Genomic DNA, 14327 nt, shown 5'->3' on the forward strand with positions numbered 1-14327 from the left:
ATTTCCATCTTGCTGCAAGGGTCGTAAGCTCTGGATGTGAAGATAGACAAGTTGTTACTCCTGCTATTTCATCACACTCAAGGAGGATACAGGCTTTTGGCCTGTTTTTAGATTTTGTTTGCCTGTATGCCTTACTGTAGGACACATTCAGAATGCTCATGCTGGCCCAGGATCTGCCTTCCCTTTTTCTGGGCCACTGGATGATGGTTTTGGACCTGCAGGATGTTTTTTTCCCCCATATACCGGTCCTGCGATTCCACAGATATTATCTGCGGTTCAGGGTAAGCCAGGAGTAGATTTTTCTGTGGTCCCCTTTAGCCTTGCCTGCAGACAAAAAGTGTTCACAAAAGCGATTGCGGTGGTAGTCGCCCATTTTCGGAGGCAACTGTTGAAAGTGGGGGTAGGCAGAACTTGCAGAGTTCCGTAAAACGTCTGCGAGATTTTGCAAGCGGCGGAATTTGACATGCCTAGCTGCTTGCGCTTATTTTTAGCGATGGGAGCCTGTTCTGCTCTGTAAAACTTAGCACAAATGGTACCAAGCGGTGCACCAGAGGGGGCTTCTGCTTTCTGTGCTAGAATAGATTTTCTACTGAAGTAGCGACTTTTTCAATACGACCTGGCGAGACCACCCCCGCTGAGAAATCTCGCTACGAAGCGATCTAGTGCTTGATTATTGTTCTTGCCAACTTAACATTGGTGAGCCGTATGCGAGAAAAATCTCCACGTGGTGGTGGTTGGAACTTTTACGGGATTCCATGCTTTGCGCAGAGTGGACAGAACTCTGTGAACAATGCCATCCTTGCTGCCAGCAAAGTCTTCCAGTGGGCACAGTTAAAGGCTAGCTGTTGACTGTAGGAAAATGCCCCTGTTGGCATTTACCCCTCACTTTTTGCCTAGTGTTGATACCAACTTTGATTGCAAGTGTGCTAGGACCCTGCTAACCAGGCCCCAGCACCAGTGTTCTTTCCCTAACACTGTACCTTTTGTTTCCACAATTGGCACACCTCTGGCACACAGTTAAGTCCCTTGTAAAAGGTACCCTGGTACTAAGGGCCCTGTGGCCAGCGAAGGTCTTTAAGGGCTGCAGCATGTATTATGCCACCCTGGGGACCCCTCACTCAGCACATGCACACTGCCTTGCAGCTTGTGTGTGCTGGTGGGGAGAAAATGACTGTCGAGATGGCACTCCCCTCAGGGTGCCTTTTCCCTAAACCACTGCCTGTGGCATAGGTAGGTCACCCTTCTAGCAGGCCTTACAGCCCTAAGGCAGAATGCACTATACCACAGGTGAGGGCATAGCTGCATGAGCAATGTGCCCCTACAGTGTCTAAGTCAATTCTTAGACATTGTAAATGCAGGGTGGCCATACTGAGTATATGGTCTGGGAGTTTGTCATTACCATGACGGCTACACTGACTACTGGAAAGTTTGGTTTCAAACTTATCAGCACAATAAACCCACATTGATGCCAGTGTGGGATTTTTTGAGAAATGCACACAGAGGGCATCTTAGAGATGCTCCCTATATGTTAACCCAACTGCTACTGTAAGGCTGACCAGTCTATGCCAGCCTGCTACTTCCAGACAAGTTTCTGACCACATGGGTTGACTGCCTTTGTGCACTCCCGCACATCCTCAATCTTGCTTTGAAGGATTAGGACCAATAGGGATGTCCCACCCCCCCCCCCCCCGCCCCTCCCCAGAGGGATTGGGCACAAGCAGGGTGTAGCCACCCTCAAGGACATTAGTCTTTGGCTACTGACCCTAACACACTCCTAAATTTAGTATTTAGGGGCGACCCTGAACCCAACTCTTCAGATTCCTGATGACCTCAAGAAAAGGACTGCTGAGCTGAAAACCCCAGAGCGAAGAAGACAACAACTGACTCTGCCCCAGCCCTACCAGCCCATCTCCCACTGCAAAAGAAGCAATGCGTTCTACAGGACGAGCGACCCTTGAACAGCCTCCAGGGGACTTCCTGCATCACTGAGGACCAAGAAACTCCTGTGGACAGTGGACCTGTCCGACCAGAAGAAAAAGCAACCATCTTTAAATGGACTCCCACCTTACTCCAGAAGCGTGAGTCCAAATCTAATCTGCACCCGATGCCCCTGGCCCATGTCCAGAGGAACCAACCCGCCAGGGAGGACCCCCAGACGATTCCAACAAAGTGCCACCCTGGGCTGACCTCTCCACCCCTCCACGACGAAGCTTGCAAAGGGAATCCCGAGGTGCCCCCAACTGCGACTGTCCATGACGAAGATAGCTGATGCCTGGAGAAGTACTGCGCCCGCAGCCCCCAGACTCGAGAGAAAAGGACCACTAGTGGTGCAGCCATGACCAGCAGGTGGCCCTCCTCCCTGACCAGTCAGTGGCTTGCCCGAGAAGCCCCCCTGTGCCCTGCCTGCAGCGCCTAAGTGGCCCCTGGGTCCGCCCATTGAGTTCCATTGGGAACCCGGCACCCTGTTTGCACCCTGCACACGGCTGCCCCAGTGCCGCTTAGGGGTGTGTGTTTGGTGCCTACTTGGGGTCCCCACCAGTCCTCCTCTAAACACCCTCTGGTCGGCCCTCCGACAACACGGGTACTTACCTGCAAGACCAAAACTGGAGTACCTCCTGTCTGCATAGGCACCCACGTTATTTTGGCTCCTGTATGATCTCTACACTTAACCGGCCCTGTGCTGCTGGTGCTGGCTGTTTGGGGTTATCTTGAACCCCCAACGGTGGGTTACCTATGGCTCTGAGACTGAACCCTTTAGTTTGTTACTTACCTCAAAAACTGTACTTTACTTACCTCCCCCAGGAACTGTTGAAAATTGCACTTTTAAAATAGCTTTTTGCCATTTTAAGGAAAACTCTGAACATTGTTGATTCCATTCAAAGTTTTAAGTATTACCATGCAAAGTACCTTTCATTTGATGTAGTTACCTGCTAAATGAATCTTGTGGTTCTAGAAATAAACTAAGAAAAATATTTTTCAATATAAAAACCGATTGGTCTGGATTTAAGACCTTGATTGTGTGTTTTCACTTATTGCTTGTGTGTGTACAACAAATGCTTAACACTACCCTCTGAGCCTAACTGCTCGACCACACTACCACAAATAGAGCATTAGTATTATCTGTTATTGCCTCTGTCAAGCCTCTTGGGGAGCCCCTGGACTGTTTGCACACTATGGGGGTCATTACAACCCCGGCGGTTGGTGCTATAGTGGAGGTGTTACTGCCAACAGGCTGGCGGTACCTACCTCCACTATTATGCCATTGGCAGTTTGGCCAAACCGCCAAGTCAACACACCAACCGCCACGGCGGTAACGACCGCCCATGGCATTTTGGCCCCGCCCACCACCATGGTTTCCGTGGTTTCTGTACCGCCACAGAAAGCATGGCGGCAGGCACGATCAGTGCCAGGGAATTCCTTTCCTGGCTCTGATAGGGGTCTCCCCCGCCACCCTTCCCAGAGTCCTCCCCCCACCCTTCAAATCCCACTCACCCCCCTCCAACATAAATACACATAGACGGCAAAACACACGCATACTCACATTCACCCACGCATACATACACACTCACTGCAAAAGTCACAAACATACATACAGGCACACACGCTGTAGGAGGCTGGTCTGGCTTATAGTGGGTACCTTGTGGTACTTACACCTTGTGCCAGGTCCAGTTATCCCTTATTAGTAGGTTAGAGGTGTTCTAGCAGCTTAGGCTGATAGGTAGCTATAGCAGAGCAGCTTAGGCTGAACTCGGAGACATGCAAAGCTCCTACTATACCACTTATATCATATAGCACTATATCATAAGAAAACACAATACTCAGTTACTAAAAATAAAGGTACTTTATTTTAGTGACAATATGCCAAAAGTATCTCAGAGGATATACACCCTTAGGAGGTAAGTAATATACACCAAATATATACACACAAACCAAAATCAGGTAAGTAACAGAAAAGTAGTGCAAACAGTGTAGAACACAATAGAATGCAATAGGGAGAAATAGGCCTAGGGGCAACACAAACCACGAATGGACCCCAGGCCTAGTGTAGTGTGTAGAGGGTCGCTGGGAGTGTAAGAAAACACGATGGGTGTCCAAGATACCCCACCCAAAACCCTGAAAAGTAGGAGTAAAGTTACCCTACTACCCCACGGGTACTTACCTGCAAGCAGAACGGAACCGGAGTACCCCCTGTTTTCATAGGCGCCCACGTTATTTTGGCTCCTGTTTGACCTTTGCCCCTAACCGGTCCTGTGTTGCTGGTGCTGGGTGTTTGGGGTTTTCTTGAACCCCCAACAGTGGGCTACCTATGCCCCAGAGACTGAACCCGTTAGTTTGTTACTTACCTCAAGAATTGTACTTTACTTACCCCCCCAGGAACTGTTGAAAATTGCAGTATCCACTTTTAAAATAGCTTTTTGCCATTTTAATGAAAACTGTGTACATTGTTGATTCCATTAAAAGTTCTAAGTATTACTATGCCAAGTACATTTAATTTAATGTACTTACCCGCTAAATGAATCTTGTGGTTCTAGAAATCAAGGAAAAATATTTTTCTATTTAAAAAGCTATTGGTCTGGAGTTAAGTCTTTGTGTGTTTTCACTTATTGCTTGTGTGTGTACAACAAATACTTAACACTCCCCTCTGATAAGCCTAACTGCTCAACCACACTACCACAAATAGAGCATTAGAATTATCTCTTTTTGCCACTATAAACCTCTAAAGGGAACCCTTGGACTCTGTGCACACTATATCCCATTTTGATATAGTATATACAGAGCCAGCTTCCTACATTGACCTTTTGTGTCTGTGAGACCCACGTCCTTGTTTAAATCTGCTGTAGTGTGTTAAACATTTAAGAAAATGCATCACACGTTCCTTTCCAAACCGTTTGGGATGCCATGGTCAGACCCTAACTTGGTCCATTCATTCCTCATGTGCACCTCTTTCGAGTCGATGCACAGCTGCTCGTTGTGTCTTCTGTCTTCCCAATTCTGGGCACTTAAGCTTGTATGTGTGAACTCCAGATTATTTTGGTACAACTGCCTTATGCCACCTTTTTATTAGACAAACTGGGGTTGAGGACTCGGGCTGCCTTCTTCCTGAAAGTTGATTTCTTTTCAGGTAGAGCAATCCATCACTATTCCAGTGTTCTCTGCCTCGCCTCCTCTTGAGGAGAGACTCCATTGTTTGGACCCTAAAAGGCTATATTGATTGCACAAAAGACCATTGGATGGACGGTCAGCTTTTTATGGGGTGCTCCGGAGCAAAGAAACAAAAGGCTTTGTAGAAAAGGACTCTGAGGTGCATCTTCAATGGATTGGACAAAAATTAGTCCATGGATGGTCTAAGAGCCCATTCCAAGGCTGCCACCACTGCATTGGTGTGCTGTCTGTCTTGGACATCTGCCAGGTGTCAACGTGGACAGTGTGTATGTTCATGAACAACTACTCCCTTGACGACCAGATCAGACAGGAACAGCATTTTGCTTATTTGTTGCCTGTTCAATCCTGTATGACTTTAGTCTGAGCCCATTGCTGGTTTGCTTCACTAATGACCGAGCTGAAACACTCATGCAATGACAAAAATCTTGTATTTCTTAGTCCAAAGAAGACATTTATTATTTTACTACTAAAGGAAATCAGCATGCTGAAAAAACATGTTCAAAAAATGGTCACAGCAATGAAATGAATGTACAAATTATTCTCCGCTGCAGACTACACAGCAAATATATGTATCTATATTGTAATGAAAAGCAAATGAATTAAAAAATATGCATCACCATGAGAAAAGGGCATCACTGCTTCATCTCCCTCCTATTCAGCATCAGATCGCCAGATCACAGAATAGATCGAGGGGAGAGAGAGATCAATTATCACGGGAAGGATGGCACACTCCAGCGTCCTGGATGTACTTGAGATCTGCAAACACTCTGTCCCCGATCGATCTGGTCTGGGCCTCTTTTCCTTTGAACAAACAAAGGAAAAGTCTAGAGCTTCCCTTTCCCTGCAGAAGTGTATTTATTCAAAAAATGCTGATTGCTTTAGGCCTGCTTTGAAAATAACACGTCGGGACGTGGCCACAATCCCAAGGTGCCAATTCATAACAAGTCCGTTCCCTGCCGTCTGAGTACAGTCTGATCAGCCTACGTCCTTGGTGGGGGGAAAAAACACAAAGAATAAAAACGTGCACATTGTACAATGTGGAAAAGTACTTGCAGCTTTTAACGTAGCCGTGTTGAACGCTGAGAGTCAATAGGCAAAATGAAGCTGGTGGTCACTAATGTGACAGTGTAGTGCTAGGCTAAGTGCAACGTGGAGTCAATGTCAAAACTCACATATCCATTACAATTACACAGACCGTCCATCTTTGTGACTACTTTAGCGTTCATTTTAAGGTGAGGAATTTACTGTTGGAAGTATCGATCAGAAGATCAAATTACTTGTCTTTAGTAATGCACTTTCTAGTGGACAATCTAACTGCACATTCCTCACTGCCATCCCACCACTCATGATCTCAAGCGGTCTGTAACAGCTCATATGGTCCTAGGTTACAGAACAGCAACTATCACCAACCATGGTTTTGTGTTCTGCATCTGAGAGCACAAAGGGAAAAGAAAACTGGCACCCCTGTGAGGAGGGGCATTTATATTCAGTGCTGCTCAGTCATTTCCAGCTGCAAGGCACCTCTTCCTGGGAGACAGCAGCACTGCTAGAAAAAAATCTCCTGATGCAGTCTGGTGCATGTGGGTATTCTAAGGTGAAGACTATGGTTATCCAAGAAACTTGTTCATTGCAGCTACTCACAGCAGTCGATCTAGGCACCAGGTAGAGAGGAGAGATTAGTAGCCTTCCCATTCCTTGTGTCTGTAAACCATGGGTGAGAATGCTCCCAACCCTTCATCTCTGTTGTCCTTAGTTACATGAGCTCGCGCAAGAATCCTTGTCTGCACATGCATGCTTCCTAGGCGCGTTTTCTCAATCTGTGAGCAGCAGGAATGTTTGTCTTATGGATACTTCTCCTGTGAGCTTTATCTGCATGGCAGGGTATCATTCATGTGTATTCAGATGAAGGTTCAATGAATGATCTCACTGGTGTATTCTACCCCCTTCCCCCCAACGGATGCTCTGAGATTCTATTGTGCTGCAAATGGTGGCACTTTGTTGTGATTGGTTCTGTTCACTAGGGGTGGCTTCAGACAATGCCCTGTGGGGTCAGATCTGGGATCAGGTGGCATCGATCAAAAGAAGCAGGGCACCAACACAAGGTCTTTCCATGGTTGAAGCGGTCACACAGCCATGCCAACTATCTGCAGTCCACGGCCTCTGAAAATGACAGTATTGATGGGGAGAAGAGTGGGACCAGGCCTGTTTGCTCATCCTGAGCAAAAAATAGTTCTGACAGAGCTAGCCATTTGGTCCTTACTAGCCCTTTTAAGCATGCTTCAATCTCTTCCAGATGCAGCCCAGGTCACCGGTGGAACAGGCAACATCCCAGGCGAGCTTGCGAATAAGCTCCAGCCAGCGCCAGACATTGAAGGATGCACTCGGACAACGTTTGAAAACGATTCCACCTGCCCCGTAAGTACAGTCTGTCATTGGTTAGATTCCTCCCTGGCACAGGCATTTGTGCCCTTTCATTACATCGTCTCTAAAGTGTTTGAAGGCTCTGGCTGAGTGTATGCCTCTGTGTGCTCTGTAGTAAGGTGTGTGATGTGTGTTGTACAGGTCTAGGTGATTGACTTCTATTCCTCTGTGTGCTCTGTAGTACTGTCTGTAACGTGTGTTGTACAGCTCTAGGTGATTGACTTCTATTCCTCTGTGTGCTCTGTAGTACTGTCTGTAACGTGTGTTGTACAGCTCTAGGTGATTGACTTCAATGCCTCTGTGTGCTCTGTAGTACTGTCTGTAACGTGTGTTGTACAGGTCTAGGTGATTGACCTCTATTCCTCTGTGTGCTCTGTAGTACTGTCTGTAACGTGTGTTGTACAGCTCTAGGTGATTGACTTCAATGCCTCTGTGTGCTCTGTAATACTGTGTGTGACGTGTGTTGTACAGCTCTAGGTGATTGACTTCTATTCCTCTGTGTGCTCTGTAATACTGTGTGTGACGTGTGTTCTGCAGCTTTAGGTGATTGACTTCTATGCCTCTGTGTGCTCTCTGTAGTTCTGTGAAATGTGTTGAACAGCTCTGTAGTACTGTCTGTGACGTGTGTTGTACAGCTCTAGGTGATTGACTTCTATTCCTCTGTGTGCTCTGTAGTACGGTCTGTGACGTGTGTTGTACAGCTCTAGGTGATTGACTTCTATTCCTCTGTGTGCTCTGTAGTACTGTCTGTAACGTGTGTTGTACAGCTCTAGGTGATTGACTTCTATTCCTCTGTGTGCTCTGTAGTACTGTCTGTAACGTGTGTTGTACAGCTCTAGGTGATTGACTTGTATTCCTCTGTGTGCTCTGTAGTACGGTCTGTGACGTGTGTTGTACAGCTCTAGGTGATTGACTTCTATGCCTCTGTGTGCTCTCTGTAGTACTGTCTGTAACGTGTGTTGTACAGCTCTAGGTGATTGACTTCTATTCCTCTGTGTGCTCGGTAGTACTGTCTGTGACGTGTGTTGTACAGCTCTAGGTGATTGACTTCTATTCCTCTGTGTGCTCGGTAGTACTGTCTGTGACGTGTGTTGTACAGCTCTAGGTGATTGACTTCTATTCCTCTGTGTGCTCTGTAGTACTGTCTGTGACGTGTGTTGTACAGCTCTAGGTGATTGACTTCAATGCCTCTGTGTGCTCTGTAGTACTGTCTGTGACGTGTGTTGTACAGCTCTAGGTGATTGACTTCTATTCCTCTGTGTGCTCTGTAGTACTGTCTGTAACGTGTGTTGTACAGCTCTAGGTGATTGACTTCTATTCCTCTGTGTGCTCTGTAGTACTGTCTGTAACGTGTGTTGTACAGCTCTAGGTGATTGACTTGTATTCCTCTGTGTGCTCTGTAGTACGGTCTGTGACGTGTGTTGTACAGCTCTAGGTGATTGACTTCTATGCCTCTGTGTGCTCTGTAGTACTGTCTGTGACGTGTGTTGTACAGCTTTAGGTGATTGACTTCTATTCCTCTGTGTGCTCTGTAGTACTGTCTGTGACGTGTGTTGTACAGCTCTAGGTGATTGACTTCTATGCCTCTGTGTGCTCTGTAGTACTGTCTGTGACGTGCGTTGTACAGCTTTAGGTGATTGACTTCTATGCCTCTGTGTGCTCTGTAGTACTGTCTGTGACGTGCGTTGTACAGCTTTAGGTGATTGACTTCTATGCCTCTGTGTGCTCTGTAGTACTGTCTGTGACGTGCGTTGTACAGCTTTAGGTGATTGACTTCTATGCCTCTGTGTGCTCTGTAGTACTGTCTGTGACGTGTGTTGTACAGCTTTAGGTGATTGACTTCTATGCCTCTGTGTGCTCTGTAGTACTGTCTGTGACGTGTGTTGTACAGCTCTAGGTGATTGACTTCTATTCCTCTGTGTGCTCTGTAGTACGGTCTGTGACGTGTGTTGTACAGCTCTAGGTGATTGACTTCTATGCCTCTGTGTGCTCCGTAGTACTGTCTGTGACGTGTGTTGTACAGCTCTAGGTGATTGACTTCTATTCCTCTGTGTGCTCCGTAGTACTGTCTGTGACGTGTGTTGTACAGCTTTAGGTGATTGACTTCTATGCCTCTGTGTGCTCCGTAGTACTGTCTGTGACGTGTGTTGTACAGCTTTAGGTGATTGACTTCTATGCCTCTGTGTGCTCCGTAGTACTGTCTGTGACGTGTGTTGTACAGCTCTAGGTGATTGACTTCTATTCCTCTGTGTGCTCTGTAGTACTGTCTGTGACGTGTGTTGTACAGCTCTAGGTGATTGACTTCAATGCCTCTGTGTGCTCTGTAGTACTGTCTGTGACGTGTGTTGTACAGCTCTAGGTGATTGACTTCTATTCCTCTGTGTGCTCTGTAGTACTGTCTGTGACGTGTGTTGTACAGCTCTAGGTGATTGACTTCTATTCCTCTGTGTGCTCTGTAGTACTGTCTGTGACGTGTGTTGTACAGCTCTAGGTGATTGACTTCTATTCCTCTGTGTGCTCTGTAGTACTGTCTGTGACGTGTGTTGTACAGCTCTAGGTGATTGACTTCTATGCCTCTGTGTGCTCTGTAGTACTGTCTGTGACGTGTGTTGTACAGCTCTAGGTGATTGACTTCTATGCCTCTGTGTGCTCTATGGCTCGGGATCTGTGACTTCTGTGTGCTCTACAGCTCTGGGTCTGTGATGTGTATTTTTGGAGTCTCTGGGGTTGACACGTATTCCTCTGTGTTCTCAGGGCTCAGGTCTGACGTGTGGCGATACCTTTATTTTTTAAATTGTATTTATAGCGAGCTTGCCCCCAACCAGTGTTAAGCACGCGATATTCTGCACTGGAAAGACTTTACATTGCCTACGCTGGTCATAAAGGTGTCGGAGGGTGAGCCACCTATACCAAAAACCTACAGAACCTCCCAGAAAACTCCTGGTGAGATTTCATATTTCCTTAAATAATGCAATGAGGAGCATACAGAGTGGAGGAAGGGGGTTACATGACGTGGGAGCAAAAAGATCCAAGGACTTAAATTGAGCAGGGGCCTGGAGGTTTGGGAGCCACCTCAACTGAGTGGCAGAACATGGATAGTAAGAAGGAATGTACAGCAGAAGTAGGGTAATGGGGAAGCCAGGATGTGGACATTCAATGTTTGATTGTTGTGCATGTTGAGAAGCTTTGTGAGGAAACATTACACCAAAAGGTCTTCAGTAACCTGCCTGGATGCTTCTTAATAAGTCTTACAAATGGAATCGCAAATAGGGGCAGATCAGGCTTAGAGTGGCAGGAGTTCATTCCTTGGGAGTGTCCTGACCATGCTTAACCAGGGAGTAACAAAAAGGATACTTGAAGCAGAAGTCTGTGTTACATGGTCAGACTGACTCAATGTAAGATTTATTCTTAAGTGAGCTGCCTGGTAACGAATGAGCGACGTGCGCATTAACATAGTATCTTCATATTAACTATTAATAAACTTTCTTTTTAACCTTTAAAAAAAGATTGTATCTTCACTGCATGCATGTTGAGCTCTGTCTGATTACTTTGTGGGGTACAGTGTTCACTGATCACAGCTTCTGAAGTCTTTCACACCATGGCTGCCTCCAGGGGCAATGTCTATGGAGTTCATGTGACATCCCCTAGAACTAGAGACCAGTAGCGTCCTCACCCAAAGCGAGAAAAGTACCAATCTGTGGACACAACTGGCCTTTGCTTGACGGCCTTTGCAAGACAACTCTTAGTTGTAGTCGCAGTAATGTCTCTTCTGTTCCAGAAAGTTTTGCGGATGGCTCAGGGATATGGGTACTCTGATAATACACCTCACAGTAGCTGGGAATTATGGGCGTGCCTTCCTTCAGATTCCCCCAAATCCTAGCCTCTGCCTCTTCTAGCGCAGCGCTTCATGGACTCAAATTTAAATCCTTAACAAAACACCTTCCAGTAACTCAATGAAAACTCCCATAGAATCAGCCTAACAGAGGAGCAGTGGTACCCGGCTCCTTGGGGCTCACGGCTGGTGTCCAGCTCCTTGGGGCTCACGGCTGGTGTCCGGCTCCTTGGGGTCACAACATGAATTGGCCCTCTACCCTACCCTCATGACCTGGATGGATTATGGTTTTCCTTGCATCCCTACATATCTAGGCTTTTTGGCATTAGTCTGTCTCCCCTAGACTCCTGGGCTCATGGCATTATGGCTTTCTGTGCCCAGGCACTCATAGACTGGATGGTCTTGCAGGTTTCCTCTCTCGCCTAACCTCATAGGCTGAATGGGATTAAGGCTTACCTTTCTCCCATTCATTTGTAGGCTGATGGATTTATGGCTTATGTCTGCCCCTTCCGCTGATGGCTTCACTGCTTGCTTCAGTGAACTTGCAAGGTCCTATATGGTCTTGTTAAGTTCTCTTCTTTCCTGGCCTTTTCTCTGGCTTGGTCTCATTATTTCCACTTCACCCCCAATTATCACCCCCTACATCAAACATTCTCTGCACCCCTCTGACCCAAGAAACTTAGCTCCCTGATGCCTTATGCTTTCTCTAAAATGCTGCACCTATTTTGCTACCCAACGTGCCATCTTGAAATGCTGATGGTTATACTGTGTTTCCACTCTGGATAGCCTCCTTGAGGAAATAATCCCCCATGCCAGCCACTACCACTACAGTGCTACCTTCCGTCATTCTACCACCATTACGTTTGCAAGCCCCCTGTAGCCCCAGTATGGTTCCGCCTGTCGTTTGCTTCTGTTTTTGCATTTGCTGATAAAACCTATCTTAAGTCTGGGTGCCCTATGCACCTGTATCTATCCTATGATGCACAAGACTGCATGAGGCTGTGGGTGGTTGCTGTGCAGAGCTGTATTTGTTTGTAAGTGAACAGGCCTTTGGGTGCCAAGACCTCTCTGAGCAGGTCAGTGCTCTCTCCACAAGGTGCTCGGACTCTTGGTGCAGCAGAGTCTGGATGGATGCTTCAAAGTGCAGATTTCCCACCTTCGAATCTGGGGGATTTTGTAGCGGTGTTCCCATGCACAGCTGTGTGGTGTTGCGCAGCTCCTAGGGAGCGCTATACTGCCCGGAAAGTGACGGAACAGAGCTGCATATAACTACCACTCCTGTGCACACATGTCCATTCCTTTCTGTGCCTTCCAGCGCAGGTATGGTCCTCCACTCCAGGTCTGGTTAGTTTCTTAGTAATGCCAAAACAGTTTCTGCTTCTTTGCTGGCCTCCAGGTCCGGCGGGTGCAGTTTTCAGTGCAGCCTCTTCACTGGGTCCTTGGTGGAGATGAGTTGTCCTTCTGGCCTCTTCTCCAGTCCAATGAGATGTGAGTTACGGGTGCCAGGGTACTCGCTTTATTGCCAGAAAATGCCCTGTGGGTTGATGTGGTCATTGGCCAATGGGCTACTAGGTCCCCTTCCTGACGCTGACCACTTCTGCGAGGTGTGGCATCTGGCCGTCCTAGAATTCTCTATTCTGTCCACTTTCAATATAGCAGACCCCACTCTCTGCATGCAGCGCCCCCTAGCCCAGCCCAGAGGTGTGGCTACTAAGGGGGCAACATGACCCTGAAAAACCAGTTTGACATGTGATTTCCCCCGTGCTGGCCTGTCTGCTTACAAATGGAGCAGACCTTTCCCACTTGTTTCTCATGGGCCCTTCAAAGGGGGCTTCTCCTTTGAAGCTCACATGTTGGGCCCACACCAGTGTGGCTTCCTGCCAGGGAACGGTATCACCTTTCCACCTCAAGGACTTCTATTGTGTCCTATCCTGGGAGCGGTTTATCTCTCCAGGAGGGCAACCAACTGTTTCAGAGACAAGACCCAATGTACAACTGTGACGGGCATAGGAGACTGCTTAACAAAGTGACAGCTTTGTAAAGGTTGCAAACTGCAAGAAGTGACATCAGTTTCATTTTGAGTATCAAGTCGGTCTTAATGTAACGAGTTGTTTGATACCTTGGAGAGTCAACCTTGGTCGCACCATTCAGGAGTTAGCACAGTCCAGGGGTCCGCCTGCTAGTTCTTTACTTGTCAGTGGGGCTGCCAAGTCCTTCCACAGTAAAAATAGCAGTTTTTCTTTTTTATTGTCAGGTAAAACATATTTTACTCTTGAAATAAGTTTTATCCTACCTTAGGATCAATACCCCTGCAATAGGGGCGAGACTCGTATTTAAGAGGGAGGATGGTCTTTGTAAAGCTTGTAAATGGCGCAGTTGGGCTAGCAGTTTAAAACTGCTCTCTAGTCTGCAGTGGCAGACTAGGTAACATGTTTTACTTTTGTCACTTGGGGTGGCACAGCCAGTGCTATAATTCCTGGGGTGACCCTCTAACTTTGAGGCTCTGGGTACCATGTACTAGGGACTTACAAGTAAGTTAGCTTATGCCAATGTGGTATAAGTCAATCAAATCTACACGTTTTAAGGTCAGGGCACTGGCACTAAAGTCTGTTTAGTAGTCCTCGGTGTGCTCAGCAGTATCAGTCCAAAACCTTAAGGGTGGCCACACAAGAGACGTTTCCTTACAGAGACTCATCAGTGCCTTCTCACCACTTCCCGCCCTAAAATAGTGAACATCCCGGCCAGAGTCATCCTGGCGGCGCCAGCTTGGGCCAGGGCAGTGTGGTACCTGGAACTTCTGTGTCGGAGGGTCTCTTGTCTCAGCAGTTAGGGTAGGGTCCGCCACCCAAATTAACATCTTGATGCTTGTAGATTGGCTCCAGTTGACTGTTTGATTTGCTACCTGAAGTGG

The 14327-nt window shown here is 47.2% G+C and overlaps 1 protein-coding gene across 1 annotated transcript in view; it reads left to right on the forward strand.

Moving 5' to 3' along the window:
• Positions 1-14327, forward strand: part of LOC138260930 (uro-adherence factor A-like) — a 312276-nt gene that overhangs the window by 194498 nt on the left and 103451 nt on the right. The window contains exon 7 of the mRNA XM_069209459.1: positions 7457-7578. Within this exon, the coding sequence (XP_069065560.1) occupies positions 7457-7578 (122 nt within the window). The remainder of the gene's footprint in view (positions 1-7456; positions 7579-14327) is intronic.

The sequence above is a fragment of the Pleurodeles waltl genome, chromosome 2_1 (assembly GCF_031143425.1).
Source record: "Pleurodeles waltl isolate 20211129_DDA chromosome 2_1, aPleWal1.hap1.20221129, whole genome shotgun sequence".
Classification (NCBI taxonomy): Eukaryota; Metazoa; Chordata; class Amphibia; order Caudata; family Salamandridae; genus Pleurodeles; species Pleurodeles waltl.